The sequence below is a fragment of the Carcharodon carcharias genome, chromosome 4 (genome assembly GCF_017639515.1).
Source record: "Carcharodon carcharias isolate sCarCar2 chromosome 4, sCarCar2.pri, whole genome shotgun sequence".
NCBI lineage: Eukaryota > Metazoa > Chordata > Chondrichthyes > Lamniformes > Lamnidae > Carcharodon > Carcharodon carcharias.
In genome coordinates, this window is record NC_054470.1 from 205331051 (window position 1) to 205348352 (window position 17302).

General features: G+C 44.2%; 1 protein-coding gene across 4 annotated transcripts in view; it reads right to left on the reverse strand.

Annotated features, from left to right (window-relative positions):
• nup155 (nucleoporin 155) overlaps positions 1 to 17302 on the reverse strand; it is a 287604-nt gene that overhangs the window by 243880 nt on the left and 26422 nt on the right. For all 4 annotated transcript variants that reach the window (XM_041186949.1, XM_041186950.1, XM_041186952.1 and 1 more), the window contains 3 exons: positions 13194 to 13286; positions 1739 to 1905; positions 1262 to 1367 (listed from right to left, as the gene is read on the reverse strand). In XM_041186949.1, coding sequence (XP_041042883.1) covers positions 1262 to 1367; positions 1739 to 1905; positions 13194 to 13286 — 366 coding nt within the window. The remainder of the gene's footprint in view (positions 1 to 1261; positions 1368 to 1738; positions 1906 to 13193; positions 13287 to 17302) is intronic.

The following is a 17302-nucleotide window of genomic DNA, read 5'->3' on the forward strand; positions in this document are numbered from 1 at the left end:
CTTGTCCAGCTTCATTCCCCAGAATTAGGTCCAGCACACCTCCGCAAATTGTGCACGTATTTGCTCCTCAATTTCCCGCTGACTATCTGGGGGTCTATGATAAACACCTAACAACGTGGTTGCCCCTTTTTTATTCCTAAGCTCTACCCACAAAGCTTCATTCGATGCCCCCTCCAAGATATCATCTCTCCTTGCTGCAGTAACTGACTCCTTAAATAATAATGCAATGCCTCCTCCTCTTTTACACCTCCCAACCCCACCCCACTGTCTCGCCTGAAGACGCTATATCCCAAAATGTTGAGCTGCCAATCCTGCTCCTTCCTCAACCCGTCTCAGTGATGGCTACTATATCACAATTCCACATGTCAATCCTCACCCTTAACTGAAGAGTCATACGGACTCAAAACGTTAACTGCGTTTCTCTCCGCAGATGCTGCCAGACCTGATGAATTTTTCCAGGTATTTTTATTTTTGTTTTGTATTTCCAGCATCTGCAGTTTTTTGCTTTTATCTCACCCTTAACTCATCCGTTTTACCTGTAATACTTCTGGCATTAAAGTAGAGGACATCCAGCCTTGCCATACTCCCTTGAAACTCTATGCAGCTGTACTCCCTCTGACTTGATTGTTTTACTGTATTACGATGTGTCCCTATTCTGCTAACACTGTGTCCCCAGCCCCTGCCGAATTAGTTTAAACTCCTCCCAACAGCACTAGCAAGCCTGATCGTGAAAGCATTGTAGAAATGCAAGTCTTTCTTTGCCTTTACCTCATGTCTGCGTCTGTAGATTCATTGAAACAGATCACTTGATGTAATTAGTCAAAGCTTCATTAGATCATGTGATTACAAGGGCACGTGAATGAGATTTGCTATTTTTGCACCCAGCAGTTCCAATGTACGAGCAAACCTCGTGTATAATTGCCAGAATTTCTCCAAGATGGAGTGGTCACTGTTCCACCAGGTGGTGCTAATGTGCTCTAGTTCAAAAGCTACAGCCTCCAGCTGATTTGCAAATCAAAGCAAGTTTACAGATGGGTTCTGTCAAAGGGTCATGAGGACTCGAAACGTCAACTCTTTTCTTCTCCGCCGATGCTGCCAGACCTGCTGAGTTTTTCCAGGTAATTCTGTTTTTGTTTTACAGATGGGTTGTCCTGTGACTTGAGACACTGAGGCCTGTGATCATGTCCCGTGCCTGTCAACGAAAACTGCAGAGACATCATCGACTCTGGCTTACCCACACTGAGCTTTTCATTTTACTTACCATCTTCAGAGAAGGTGAATTGCAGAAATGAGGGAACAAGGAAGGATAGAGAGCTCTTTGAGTGATTTATCTTCCTACATCGTTGGCTAAACCAACCAGCCTCAGCCTAGAAAACCAAGGAAATCAAATGTTTAAGCAAAATCATGTCAAGGCTCTCGACCACAATCACTCTCACCTCCACCCCGCTCGCACACCACCCCGCCCGCCCGCACGCCCACCCCGCCCCACCCGCCCGCTCACCCACCACCCCGCCCGCCCGCTCGCTCGCTCACACACCACCCCGCCCGCCCGCTCGCTCAGACACCACCCCGTCCCAACCACACCGGCCACTCATCCAGACCACCCTGCTTGTTCAGCCATCACACCACAGACTTGCCACATCGCCCAGCACACTATCCACTCACTATCCCACTCTGACGCTCTGATAAAATACTGTGCAGCAAAGGGAAGAGGGTAGGAAGAAAAAAAAAAAAATACCTGATAGGCAACTTCATACAAACAGCCATCTTTTCCGGCCAGGAATATACGGCCAGTGTCTGTGGCAGTGACTGCCAGCAGATAAGTATTGTCTGTGGGAATGGAGTAAAGGGGGTCTGGCAGTAGTTGCATCCCTCCACACATGCTGTCATTCAGAATTCCCAGCCCTTGGGAAAAGAGCAAGAGAAACAGTGAAACCTCACTCCATCCAGAATAGTCAACTATTCAACAGTTACCACTAACTCTGTTCAAACAAAGCCAGACTCAGGGGAAATTGGTAATTACTGATACACAACACGTCCAGTGAGCCCTACAGTAGAGAGAGGGAAAACCTCTTCTTAGTTCTTGCTCCTTACACAGAGCTTCCCACCACTCTCAGCAACCCCTGGACACAGCATCTTTCTCACAATTTTTGTAACATAGGATTGGCCATTTCGCATCCACCCTGACACACTACAAATGTATTCTGTCAATCAGCAATATCATAGCTGATCTGCAACCTAACCTCATATACCCAACATTGCCCTCGATCCTTTTCATTAACAGAAATCCATCAATCTCAGATTTAAAATTTAACAATTGATCTAACATCAATTGCCATTTGTGGGTCAGAGTTCAAAACTTCTACTACCGTTTGTGCGTCTAAGCATTTTTATTTTAAATTTCACTCCTCAAAAGTCTGGCTCCAAATATTAGACAACATCACCTAGACCTTAACTCATTGAGTGGAAATAGTTTATCTTTCAATCTTTCCTGTTCCCCTTAATATTCAAAACTTCAATCAACTAATCAGTTACAACTTCTGAATTCCAGGAATTACCACCCTAGTTTGCATAATCCCTCCTGTAATTTAACCCTTGGAGTCCCGGTGTCATCCTCGTAAAGTGACACAGCACTCCCTCCAAGTGCACATACATATGCAATTAGGTAGGAAGGCTGGAAAAGCAGCATATTACTGAAATGGAAAAAGATTGCAGAACCCTACAGTACAGAGGGACCTGGGTGTCCTGGTACATGAATCGCAACAAGTTAGTATGCAGGTTCAGCAAATGATTAGAAAGGTAAATGTAAATGTTGTCACTTATTGCAAGGGGAATACAATATAAAAGTAGGGAAGTTTTGCTGCAGTCCATGTGGTGTAGGTGCACCCACAATACTGTTTGGAAGGGAATTTCCAAGATTTCGACCCAGCGACAGTGAAGGAATTGCGGTATATTTTCAAGTCAGTGTAGTGTGAGGCTTGGAAGGGAACTTGCACATAAGAACATAAGAAATAGGAGCAATAGGGCATTCAGCTCTTCTAGCCCAATCCACCATTCAATGAGAGCATAGCTGATCTTCTGCTTCAACACCATTTTTCTGCACTATCCCCATATCTCTTGATGTTTTTAACATGTAGAAATCTATCAATCTCAGTCTTGAACATAATCGATGACTGAACCTCCACAGCCCTCTGGGGCAGAGAATTCCAAAGATTCACCACCGCCTGATTGAAGAAATTCCTCCTCATCTCAGTCTTAAATGAACAGCTGTTATTCCGAGATGTGTCCCCTGGTTCTAGACATACCAGCCAAGGGAAACATCCTTTCTGCATCTACCCTGTGGAGCCCTGCATGAATTTTATATGTTTGAATGAGATCACCTCTTATCCTAAACTCCAGAGAATAAAGTTCCATTTAATTGTTCCTCAGAGGACAATTCCTGCAACCCAGGAATTAGTTGGTGAATCTTTATTGCACTCCCTCTATGGCAAGTATATCTTTCCTTAGGTAAGGAGACCAAAACTGCACACAATACTCCTGGTACTTTTTATTTGTGCCTTGCATGGGGTGGACAGGCTTTGGCTAGTCAGGAGATGGCTCTATATAATTGCACTAAGACACCTTTACTCCTATTCTCAAATCCTCTAAGGCCATCATGCCATTTGCCTTCTTAATTGTTTGCTGTATCTGCATGCTAGCTTTCAGTGACTCATGAACATGGACACCCAAGTCCCTCGGAACATCAACACTTCCCAACCTCTCACTATTTAAGAAATACTCTGAATGAAGGTGGTGATGTTCCTACGTATCTGCTGCCCTTGACTTTCCAGGTGCAGGTTTGGAGGTGCTGTGAAAGGAGCCTGGGTGAGCTGCTGCAGTGCATCTTGTAGATGGTACACACTGCTGCTACTGTGCATCAGTGGTGGTGGGAGTGAATGTTTAAGGTGGTGGATGAGTTGCTAATCAAGTGAGCTGCTTTGTCCTGGATGATGTTGAGCTTCTTGAGTGTTGTTGGAGCTGCACTCATCCAGGCAAATGGGGAGTATCCATCACACTTTTGATTTGTGCCTTGCTTGGTGGACAGGCTTTGGCAAGTCAGGAGATGAGTTATTTGCTGCAGAATTCCCAGCCTCTGGTCCAGTTCAGTTTCAGTCAATGGTAACCCCAGGATCTTGATAGTGGGGTATTCAGCATTGGTAATGCCATTGAATATCAACGGAGATGGTTAGATTTTCTCTTGTCGGAGATGGTCATTGCCTGACACTTGTGTGGTGTGACTGTTACCTGCCACTTTCAGCCCAAGCCTGGATATTGTCCAGGTCTTGCTGCATTTGGACATGGACTGATTCAGTATCTGAGGAGTTGCAAATGCTGCAAAACATTGGTGCAATCAGCAGCAAACATTCCCACTTCTAGCCTTATGATGGAGGGTGAAGCAGCTAAGAGGCTTAGGCCTAGGCCAACAAAATGACAGATGGCGTATAATGTGGGAAGTGTAAGGTTATTCACTTTGGTCTTAAGAATAGAAAAGCAAAATATTTTTTAAAAGACAAAGGAAACTTCTAAATGTTGATGTTCAGAGGTACTTGGGTATGCTTGTACAAGAAACACAAAACTAGCATACAGGTTTGGCAAGTAATTAGGGAGGCAAATGGCAAGGGAATTGGAGTACAGGGCTTTGCTGACATCACATCTGGAATAATGAGTGCAGTTTCGGTCTCATACTTCAGGATGTACTTAACATTGGAGGTGGTGCATCAAATTGGTCCCTGGGATGAGGGGGTTGCCTTATGATGAGAGGCTGAGTAAAACAGGTCTATATTCTCTGGAATTTAGAAGAAAAGGTGATCTCATTGAAACATAGCAGGGACTGAAGGGGCTTTAGAGGATAGACACAGATTGTTTCCATTGGTCGGGGAATCTTTAACATGGGGACACAGTCTCGGGGCAAGGTGTCAATCATTTAGGACTGAAATGAGGAGAAATCACTTCAAAGGGTTGTGAATCTTTGGAATTCTCCACCCCAGAGGGCTGTGAATGCTTCAGCATTGAATATATTTAAGGCCGGGACAGATAGATTTTAATTGTCTCAGAGAATCAAGGGATATGGGGAGCCAGCAGAAAAGTGGAGTTCAAGACCAAGATCAGTCATGACCGTAATGAATAGCACAACAGGCTCTCTTGCTCCTGTTTCTTATCTTTGACAGCTTCGAAATTTGGTGCTTAGGAAGAATTCTTAGTGTGGCTCAGTTGTACAGGGATTTACAAGGAAGACTGGAAGAGCAATAGTGATTGGTGATTCAACAGTTAGGGGAGCAAACAGATGTTTCTGTAGCCACAGACGTGAATCCAGGATGCTGTGCTGCCTCCCTGGTGTCAAGGGTGTCACTGAGTGGCTGCATCCTCCTGATGCGGGAGGGTGAACAGCCAACAGCCATAGTTCACATTGGTACAAATGACATCAGCTGAAAGAAGTCCTGCAGTAAGAATTTAGGGAGCTAGAAAGAAAATTAGCAAGCAGGACCTCAAAGATCGTAATCTCCAGATTACTCCCAGTACCACATCAAGGTGAGTATTGAAGAATTATGCAGGTGAATGCGTGGCTGGAAAAATGGTACGGGGGGAGGGCTTTAGATTCTTGGGACATTGGGATCGGCTCTGGGGGAAATGGGGCCAGTGCAGACTGGATGGGTTGAACCTGAACAGAGCTGGGGCGAGTTCCTTGCCGAGCAATTTGCTAGTGCTGTTGGGGAGGGTTTTAACTAACTTGGCAGGGGTCTGGGAACCAAGAGATAACATCAGAGAAGAATACTAAGGTACACAGAATAATGGGAGAGATAGGTAGCACTAGAATGGGGAATTAGAAGTTAATATTTGGGGTCAGAGAAAGGGAGAAATCGAGAAGCCCCTTTCCTAACAACACTGAGTGTCTCTACAACACACTGAATGCAGTAGTTCAAAAAGGCAGCTCATCGTCACCTTCTCAAGGGCAATTAAGGATGGGCAATAAATGCTGGCCCAGCCAGTGAAGCCCACATCCCATGAGCGAATAAACAAAAAAATTCCTGGAGAGAGGGTGTTCAGGAAAGACAGGAAAGGGAGAAAAGGGGGAGGGGTGGTGGTATTGATTAAAAAGAGCATTGTTGTGCTGGATAAAGATGATGTCCCAGAGGGGTGAAGGACACAATCTATTGGCTAAGGAAAAGGAGTTAAGGAACAAAGAAGATGCATTTACATTGCTCGGTGTCATCTATAGGCCACCAGCTAGTAGGAAGGGTGTAGGATTTGCAAGGAAATTAGAGGTACAAAAATTATAATTTATATTATTAGTTATAATGGATGACTTAAATTATCCAAATACAGACTGTGATAGTTGTGCACAGGGTAGTGAGGGGTAAGAGTTCCAAGTGTTCTCAGGAAAACCTTCTTCAGCAGCATGTTTTCAGTCAAATGAGAAAGGACCCACTGTTAGATCAGATTATTGGGAATAAGGTGGGCAAGTTGATCAAGCAGCAGTAAGGGAACAGTTATGGGACAGTGATCAATGTATCATAAGGTTGTATCGTGATGAAGAGAGGGGTGCACAGACACAGGCTACACCTCAGCAAGACGTAGATTGAGCAAGGAGTTGAGAATTTGGTTCAGGTGGGAATTAAGTGCAGAGGGGAACAGATGCTCCATTTTTTACTTTCTTTTCAGCCTCCAGTGGCTGGTGAGTTTCCTTTCTTGTCTCCAAGCTAGGTGAGTGCAACTTTCTATTCTTTATCTGTATAAGTTATTTACTAATTGACTAATTAAATCAATTGTAAAGAAATAGCAGGGCTGGTGGTGTGTCGTGACTGCAGCATGTGGGAATCTGTGGAATGCACTGCAATCCGGGACAACCATATCTACATTAAGTGTCTGTAGCTTAAGCAACTTTGGTATCAACTTGCTGAGCTCAATTCTGAGTTGCAGGCATTGCGGAGCACCTGGGATGGGAGAGTTAACTGGACACTCTGTTCCAAGAGGCAATCACTCCCCTTAGGTTAGACAGGGCTTTACAGTTGGTCAATGATCAGGAGGATGTGATTGCAAGTCAGGCAGGTAAGTGGAACCAACAGGGAATGTTGGAGGATCCTCAACCCCTGACTTTATCCAACTTGTATGAGGTGCATGGCACCTGTGTGGATGAGAAGGACTGAAAAGTGGACCAGTCATGGCACCATGGTGAAGGTTACCATTCGGGGCTTTGGGGTGGGGTGGGGGGCGGGGGGAGATAAGAGACAGTATAGTCAAGAAGATAGATATATTCTCTGCAGTCGAGACCCTGAATCCGGGCGGCTGCGTTGCCTGCCCAGTTCAGGATTTCTGCACAGGGCTGAAGAGGAACTTGCAGTGGGAGAGGGAGGATCCAGTGATACCAATGACAAAAATAGGACTGGGAAGGAGGTTCTGCATAGGAAGCATGAGCAGCTGGGGCCAAATTAAAAAGCAAAACCTCAAGGGTAATAATCTATGGTTTATTACCTGAACTTCAAGAAAATTGGCATGGGATAAATAAATTTGGAGATGAAATGCATGGCTCAAAGACTGGTGTGGAAGAAATGGGTTTTGGTTCATGGGCACTGGCACAAGTACTGGGGAAAGCGGGAGCTGTACCGTTGGGATGGTCTATACCTGAACTGTGCCGGGACCAGTGTTCTGGCAAATCATACAACTAGGGCTATAGTGAGAGCTTTAAATTAAATAGTGTGGGGTAGCGGGGGAGGGATCATGTGAGAGGAGATATGGTAAAGTTAAGAGAAACAACAAAGTAATAGAGCAGGGCAGCAGTTTGGGTCATGACTTCCAGAGTGTGACAGGGAGGGAGAGGACACACAATTGTAGCGCACCAGCAGATAAAGCTAGAAATAATAAAAAAAAACAGAGTTTAAGGCTCTGAATCTGAATGCATGGAGCATTTCTAACAAAAAGGATAAACTGTTAGCACAGACAGGGATAAGTATGTATAACCAAGGCTGAGACCTGAATGTTGAAAGGTTTTTGACACAGCAGAACGACAGGGTAGCTTTGTTAATTAAGGATGGCATTAGTTCAGTACGAAGAGAAGACCTTAGCTTGAAAAAGCAAGATGAAGAGATTGGGTGGGGATAAGAAATATTAACGGTATGAGGTCTTGCAGGAGTAGTTTATAAGCCCCTTACCAGTAGCTACACTGTAGGACAGAGCATACAGGAAGAAATAAATGGGGTGTGTAAGAAATGTACCTCAATAATCATGGGTGACTTTAATCTACATGTAGATTGGGAAAATCAGATTGGCAATGGTAGCCCCAAAAATGAGTTCATAGTGTGTTTTCGGGACAATTTCTTAGAGCAGTACGTTCAAGAGCCAACCAGGGAGCAGGCTATCCGAGACCTGGTAATGTGTAGAGAGACAGGATTAGTCAATAACAGCATGTTAAAGGAGCCTTTAGGTGACAGCAATCATAACATAACAGTAGCTCATGTTCAGTTTGAAATGAAGTGTAGGTCCATGACTGCTGTTTTAAACGTAAATAAAAGGTAACTGTGAGGGCATGAAGACAGAGCTGGCTAAGATGAACTGGGAAACTAGATTAAAAAAAGGTAGCACACGGTGGAGTTGCAGTGGCAAACTTTTAAGGAGATATTTCATAACACTCAGGAAAAAATTGATCCCTGTGAGAAAGAAAGTCTCTTTGAGAAGGATGCATCATCCGTGGATAAATAAGGAAGTTAATGATGGTATTAAGTTGAAAGAAACACTGTACAAATCTGCAATGATTAGTGGTAGGTCAGAGGATTGGAAAGACTAAGAACCAGCAAAGAATGACTAAAAAGATAATAAAGAGGCAGAAAGCAGAGTATGAGAGAAAGCTAGCTAATAATATAAAAAGATTAAGAGTTTCTAGAGGTATTTGAATAGGCAAAGCTCGTGTTGGTCCTCTGGAGAGAGAGTGAGTGTCTGGGGAATTGATAATGGAAAATAAGAAAATAGTGAAGGCACTGAACAAGTATTTTGTGTCTGTCTTCATGGTAGAGCACTTGGAAAACTTCCCAAAGATTCTTGAAAATCAAGAGGTGACAGGGAGGTATGAACTTAATACAATCACCATTACTAGGGAAAGGGTGCTAGGAAAATTATAAGACCTAAAGGCTGGCAAGTCCCCACAACGGGTGGCTTGTATCCTAAGGTCTTAAAATAAGTGGTTGCAGAGAAAGTAGAGGCGTTGGTTATAATCTTCATTTTGAAGTTCCAACACCTGGAAGTTCCCCTCCAAGCCACTCACCACCCTGATTTGGAAATATATCATCGTTCCTTCACTGTCGCTGGGTCAAAATCCTGGAACTCCCTCCATAACAGCACTGTGATTGTACTTACGCCACATGGACTGCAGCGGTTCAAGAAGGCAGCTCACCACCACCTTCTCAAGGGCAATTAGGGATGGGCAATAAATGCTGGCCCAGCCAGCGAAGCCCACATCCCATGAATGAATATCAAAAAAAATAGAAAAGCAGTATATTATTTAAATGGAGAAAAATTGCACTACTCGGTGGTACAGAAGGATCTAGGTATCCTGGTACATGAATCACAAAGCGTGCAGTTACAGCGAGTGATTAGGAAGGCCATTGGAATGTTGATGTTTAATGCAAGAGGAATGGAATATAAAAGTAGGGAAGCTTTACTGCAGCTGTACAGGGCCCCGCTGAGACATCTAGAGTACTGTATACGGTTTTGGTGATCTTATTTAAAAAATATAAAATTGCTTTGGAAACTGGACTCATTCCTGGGATGAATGGGTTGTCTAATGAAGGAAGGTTGAACAGGTTAGGCCTATACCCATTGGAGTTGAGAAGATTGAGAGGTGATCTTATTGAAGCATAGAAGATCCTGAAGCCACTGGATAGAATGGTTACCCAGAGGGTGTTTCCTCTTGTGGGGGAGACTAAAACTAGGGGACACAGCTTAGAAATAAGAAACCACCCTTTTAAGACAGAGATGAGTTTTTTTTCTCCCAAAGGGTCATTGTGTGGAATTCTCTTCCCCAGAAAGTAGAGGCTGGGTCAGTGAATTTACTCAAGGTATAGCTAGACAGATTTTTGTAAAGCGAAGGGGTCAAGGGTATACCACCATAGGCAGACAAGAAAATGGAGCTGAGGCCACAACCAGATCAGCCATAATCTTATTGAATGGTGGAGCAGGTTCAAATCGCCAATCAGCTGACTCCTGCTCCTATGTTCCTATGCTTAGCCAGATTATGGAAAAGGACGAAGACCAATCCACAGTAAGAATAACTAATTGGGGCAAATCCAACTTCAATGGGGTAAGAATGGATTTGGGCCAAATAAATTGGAGTCAAAATTTAGAGGAAAAATGGCGAATAAATGGCATTAATAAATCTGGAATATAAAGCTAGTCTCAGTAATGGCGACCACGAAATTATTCTAGAACTAGGAATCACTGTTTAAAAATAAGGAGACGCACAGTTAAGACAGGCATGAAAAATTTTTCTCTCAAAGGGTTGAGTGTCTTTGGAACACTCTTCCTCAAAAGGCAGTGGAAGAGTTTTTGAATATTTTTAAGGCAGAGGTAGATAGATTCTTGATAAGCAAGGCAGTGAAAGGTTATCAGGGGTAGGTGGGAATGTAGGGTTAAGGTTACAATCAGATTAGCCATGATCTTATTGAATGGTGTAGCAGGCTCAAGGGGCCGAGTGGCCTAATCCTGCTCTTAATTCATATGTTCATATGTATCATCAGTTGTTGTAAAGGCACACTTAGGGGAGGAAATCTGCTGTCCTTACCCTGGTCTGGCCGACTTGTTTCTCCCAATCCACATGTATGTGGTTGACTCTTAACTGTCCTTTGAAATGTTCAGTTCAAGAGCACTTAGGGAAGGGCAACAAATGCTGGCCTTGCCAGCAATGCCCACATCCCATAAAGAATTGTAAAAAGCTGAACAATGGGCTGCCTTCAAAGAAGGGATATTTTGGGCACAGCTCAGGTATATTCCTTGAAAGGAAAGGTAGGGCAAACAAATCCAGAGCTCCCTAGGTGACAAAGGAGATAGAAATTGAGATCAAGAAGAAAAAGTGTGCTTATGACAGATGTCAGGTAAAAAACAGTCAAGTACCAGGCTGAACAGGGTGGATAGGGAGCAGTTGTTCCTCTTAGTTTGAAGGGTCAGTTACGAGGGGACATAAGCTCAAGGTGAGGGGCAGGAGGTTCAGGGGGGATGTGAGGAAAAACTTTTTTACCCAGAGGATGGTGACGGTCTGGAATGCACTGCCTGGGAGGGTGGTGGAGGTGGGTTGCCTCACATCTTTTAAAAAGTACCTGGATGAGCACTTGGCACGTCATAACATTCAAGGCTATGGGCCAAGTGCTGGTAAATGGGATTAAGTAGGTAGGTCAGGTATTTCTCACGTGTCAGTGCAGACTCAATGGGCTGAAGAGCCTCTTCTGCACCGTGTGATTCTGTGAATATAGAAATTTCAGAGGTGATATGAAATAGCAAATAAAAGAAGCAAAGAGGGAGTCAGAAAAGAGACCAGCTAACATAAAAGGGAATCCCAAAGTTTTCTATATAACTAGTAAATGGGTGGTAAAAGGAGGAGTTGAGCCAATTAGGGCCCAAAAGGGGATTTACACATGGAGGCAGAGGGCAAAGCTGAGGTCATAATTGAATACTTTGCATTTATCTTTACCAAGGAAGATGATGCTTCCCAGGCCACAGATAAAAGAGGAGGAAATTCAGACACTAGAAAGATTTAAATTGATAAGGGGGTGCTGTATTGGATAAGCTGTGTGTCCTCAAGGCTGATAAGGCACCCAGATTGGACATGGTGCATCAAAGGATACTGAGGAAAGTCAAGTGGAAATTGCGGAGGCACTAGCCATAATATTTCAGTCTTCCCTAGACTCGGGGCCTCACAATGTAGTTCACTTAGCTTGGGGAGACGCTAGTGTATTGGTTACGTCATAGGACTAGCAATCCAAAGACCCAGGCTAATAACCTGTGGTCAAGGTTTTAAATCCCACCACAGCAGCTGGTGGAATTTAAATTCAATTAATAATCTGGAATTGTAAAGCTAGTCTCAGTAATGGTAACAATGAAACCATTATTGATTTTCGTAAAAACCAATCTGGTTCACTGATGTCCTTTTGGGAAGGAAATCTGCTGTTCTTGCCTGGTCTGGCCTACATATGGCTCCAGACCCACAGCAATGTGGCTGATTCTTAACTGCCCTCTGAAATGGTGTGGCAGGGCAGTTAGGGATGGGCAACAAGTGCTGGCCTTGTCAGCGATGCCCACATCCCATGGAAGATTAAAGGTCATATATTCATATGCAGGGACCTGCCCTCTGCAGGCAAAAAGAAAATATCCAGACATTGCACCATTTTTTTCAATTAAACACAAGTGTGTGAGACCATGGTTCCCTGCTGCATTCTCAACCACCTCGATCTAAGTCAACTAAGCCAATTAGCACCCTTTTCGCATGCAGGATAAATTGTTGCTCCCTTTGAAATTTGGCATTCTTGTGACTGTCCTAATTAAGACAAAAAGCTTCAACAGCAAGTTTCTTTTTTCAGCAGGTCTCAAGCCCTGTACTAGCAAGCAACAATAAACAAATAAGTATTGAATGGGGATGGGAAAACAAGAGAACCTTTAAATAATATCAAAAGATGACAAATGGAGTTCTTCACACATGGAGAAGGTTTGGAGTGCTGAAACACCACCGGGCGGATTAGTTTAAGAGCAAGAGGCCAACAGTGAAGGAAGCAGCTAGGCAACATTAAAGACTGATTTAATGGTTGCTCCTATTGGAAAGTTGGGAAGACCATGGTTGCCTATGCCACTAGGCATGGCAGTGAGACAACAATAATAAACCAGGTCGCTCTGTTCCTAATCCCCCTTTAGAATTGTCACCCTTTAGTATATATTGTCTCTGCATTCTTCCAACCAAAATGAATCATTTCACACGTCTCTGCATTTAATTTCATCTGCCATCTATCCATCCACCAATTCCACAAGCCTATGTACTTTTGAAGTCTATCACTGTCCTCCTCTCAGCTCACAAAACTTCCAAGTTTTGTATGATCTGAAGCATGACTTTTACCCCCATTGTATTCTAGTCCTCTAGATATAAAGGCCAGAATTTCATACGACATTTTGATTATTTTCAGCACCTGTCTGAGAGTTGGTGAAGCTGACACCCAGGATCACAATGTCAACAGGAGTGGTCAGTACAAGCAGCTGTCGGATGTGAGGCTGGAATATCCCTAGAAACACAAATTGAGATTCTTATTAAAGAGTTGAACAGATGAAATAGACATCAAGCCAAAGTCAGACACTGCCCATCTAAAACAAACAGAACCACCACTCTCCCCTCATATTGATAGCATCACTCAATTCATTAAACTACATCCACCTCAGTCACAGCCCTTATCACAAGCAGCAGTGTCCAGTCCATCGATCTGTCAGTCTCCAATCCGGGCACTGTCCAGTCCATCGATCTGTCACAGTCTCTGTCCCGAGCCGCAGTGTCCAGTCCATCAATCTGTCACAGTCTCTGTCCCGAGCAGCACTGTCCAGTCCATCGATCTGTCATAGTCTCTGTCCTGAGCAGTGTCCAGTCCACTGATAAGAATTTAAGAAAAGGGAAGAGTTGGCCATTCAGCCCTTCGAGCCCAATCCTACATTCAATGAGATCATGACTGATCTTGCACTTCAACACCATTTTCCTGCACTATCCCCATATACCCCGAACAGACTCAATGACTGAACATCCACAGCTCTCTGGGGCAGAGAATTCCAAAAATTCACCACCCTCTTCTTAAAAAGCACGCAGAGAGCAAGAGGAGTTCATTTTTAAAAGAGCGCGGAGAGCGAGGGGAGTTCATTTTAAAAAGAGCGCAGAGAGCGAGGGGAGTTCATTTTAAAAAGCGTGTGGGGGGGTAGGATTAGTAAGTTTGTGGATGACACAAAGATTGGTTGGGTGGTTAATAGTGAGGTTGAGTGTCTTGGGCTACAGGAAGATATAGACAGAATGGTCAAATGGGCAGATAAGTGGCAGATGGAATTTAACCCTGAAAAGTGTGAGGTGATACACTTCGGAAGGAGTAATTTGACAAGGAAGTATTCAATGAACGGCATGATACTTGGAAGGTCTGAGGAACAAAGGGACCTTGGCATGTGTGTCCATAGATCTCTGAAGACGGATGGGCATGTTAGTGGGGTGGTGAAAAAGGGCATATGGGACACTTGCCTTTATCAGTCGAGGCATCGATTACAAAAGTAGCAAGGTCATGTTGGAGTTGTATAGAACCTTGGTGAGGCCACAGCTGGAGTAGTGTGTGCAGTTCTGGTCGCCACATTATAGGAAGAATGTGATTACACTAGATGGGGTGCAGAGGAGATTCACCAGGATGTTGCCTGGGATGAAACAATTAAGTTATGATGAGAGGTTGGATAGACTTGGGTTCTTTTCGTTAGAGCAGAGAAGACTGAGGGGCAACCTGATCGAGGTGTATAAGATTAAGAGGGGCATGGACAGGGTGAATAGGGAGCAGCTGTTGCCCTTAGTTGAAGGGTTAGTCACGAGGGACATAAGTTCAAGGTGAGGGGCAGGAGGTTCAGGGGGAAGTGAGGAAAAGCTTTTTTACCCAGAGGGTGGTGACAGTCTGGAATGCACTGCTGGAAGGGTGGTGGGCCAAGTGCTGGTAAATGGGGTTAAGTAGGTAGGTCAGGTGTTTCTCACATATCGGTGCAGACTCGATGGGCCAAAGCCTCTTCTGCACTGTGAGATTCTGTGATTGTGTGTGGAGAGCAAAGGGAGCTCATTTTTAAAAAAGTGCAGGGAGTGAAGGGAGCTCATTTTAAAAAGCGTGTGGACAGCAGCTGATTGGTGATTAGGAATGGTGAGTATTTCCAGCCTTTAAAGTAAAATTAAGGTGCTTAGTTTTCTGTTTAGGTCTCAACTCTTTATTTTTTCTTTCCTAAAAACAGCTTAAGTATAAGATCGATACAGGTGTAAAAATTCATTACAATAAATGGTAAAGAGTGGGGGTTTCTTCAAGTGTAAAGAGCAGGGGTACGAGAGTAATTAATTAATAAATTAAATAAAATACAATAGCAATGGCAGGACGGGTAATGTGTTGCTGCTGCGGCATGTGGGAGCTGCTGGACACCAAGGTGATCCAGAGCGAACACATCTGCAATAAGTGTTTGCAGCTCAAGATCTTCAGGTCCAAGTTGAGGAGCTGGAGTCTGAGCTGCAGACATTGCGCCACATCAGAGAGGGGGAAAGTTACCTGGACACTTTGCTCCAGGAGGCGGTCACATCCCACAAGTTAGGTAATTCAAATTTGGTCTGTGATCAGGGGCAGGAGGGTGTGACTGCAGGTAAGGCAGGTATAGGGGCCGAGGGGGCAGCATTCGAGGAGCCTCAGCCTCTACAAATGTCCAACAGTTACGAGATTCTTGCAAGCTGTGTGGACGAGAGCGGGGACTGCTCCATGGTATAGGGAGACATTCAAGTGGGGGGAGGAAATAGGAACGCAGTAGTTGTAGGGAACAGTATAACTGGGGAGATAGATACTGTTCTCTGCAGCCAAGAACATGAGTCCCAAAGGTGATGTTGCCTGCCTGGTGCCAGGGTTAAGGACATCTCCTCTGGGCTGGAGGAAAACTTGGGAGTGGAGGGATCCATTGTCGTCGTCCATGTTGGTACCAACGAAACTGATAGGACTAGAAAGGAGGTTCTGCTGAAAGAATTTGATCAGTTAGGAACTAAATTAAAAAGCAGAACCTCCAAGGTAATCATCTCGGGATTACTACCTGAGTCACAGGCAAACTGGCACAGGGTAAATAAAGTCAAGGAGTTAAATGCTTGGCTCAAAGATTGGTGTGGGAGGAATGGGTTTCAATTCATGGGGCACTGGCACCAGCACTGGGGTAGAAGGGAGTTGTTCCGGTGGGGTGGACTTCACTTCATGCTGGGACCAGTGTCCTGGCGAATTGAATAACTAGGGCTGTAGAGAGGGCTTTGAACTAAATAGAGGGGTGCAGGGTTCTGGAAAGGGGATGCGTAGGCTTACAAAGCAAAAGGACATGGCAGCCTTGCAGGGCAGCTACTTAGGCTTTAATACCTAGAGTGTGACAGGAAGGGACAGAGTGTACAAACATAAAAAACAGCAGCAAATAGAGTCAAAGGGAGAAAAATGATAAAAAGGTAAAATTAATGGCCCTTTACTTAAATGCACATAGTATTCAGAACAAAATAAATGAATTAACGGCACAAATAGAGGTTAATGGGTATGATCTTATAGCCAGCACAGAGACATGGTTACAAGGAGATCAAAGCTGGGAACAAAATATTCAGGAGTATGTGACTTTTCGAGATCTACTTCTGTCCAAAGTGAGAAACCAGATATTTACAGGATGGTTAAGTAAGCCAGTTTCTGAGGAAATGAATCCATGTTTCACCCACAAATACGATGGCATCATACTCTAGGGAGCAAGTGTAGTCATTACTGTACCAGGCAGGGAACTGCTCCCAGCCAAATTACACAGCACTCACCCTGACATTTCTAAAATGAAAATGCTCACCAGGAGTTTTGTGTGGTGGCCTGGTATAGATGCAGATATCGAGAAGTTCAAGCACTGTCAACAGTGCCAACTGCAACAAAAGTTGCCAGCCGCAGCCCTACTGCACCCTTGGGAATGGCCTGGCTGACCATGGGTGCGAATCTATATAGACCACATGGGTCCATTACTGGGCACATTGTCTTTGCTCATAATCGACGCACACTCAAAATGGACGGAGATTTTTGAGGTGAAATCACCTATGTCACATCCTACCATCGAAAGGTTATACCAATGCTTTTCACCTCACGGATTGCCCTAAATTATTGTATCAGACAATAGAGCCATATTTACAAGTGCTGAATTTCAGAATTTCACCAATCTAAACAGCATTAAACACATCCAAACTGCACCTTCCCACCTTGCATCAAACTCGCAGAGAGAGCCATCCAAACTTTCAAGTCAGGACTCAAAAAATTGTCGAGGGGAACCTTGGGAAACAAAATCGCTCGTTTCCTTTTTAGCTACCGTATGACTCCACATGCAACAACAGGAGTTTCACCAACAGAACTGTTTATGAAATATCGTCTCAGAATGAGACAGAGCCTTGTATTTAAGTGGAGGGGGGTGGGGTTTAGCTCTATCCAGCTCTACTCTACCCCCTGCCCTTAAACCAGCTTATATTTCTCGTCTTTTCTATTTTTACTTAGTT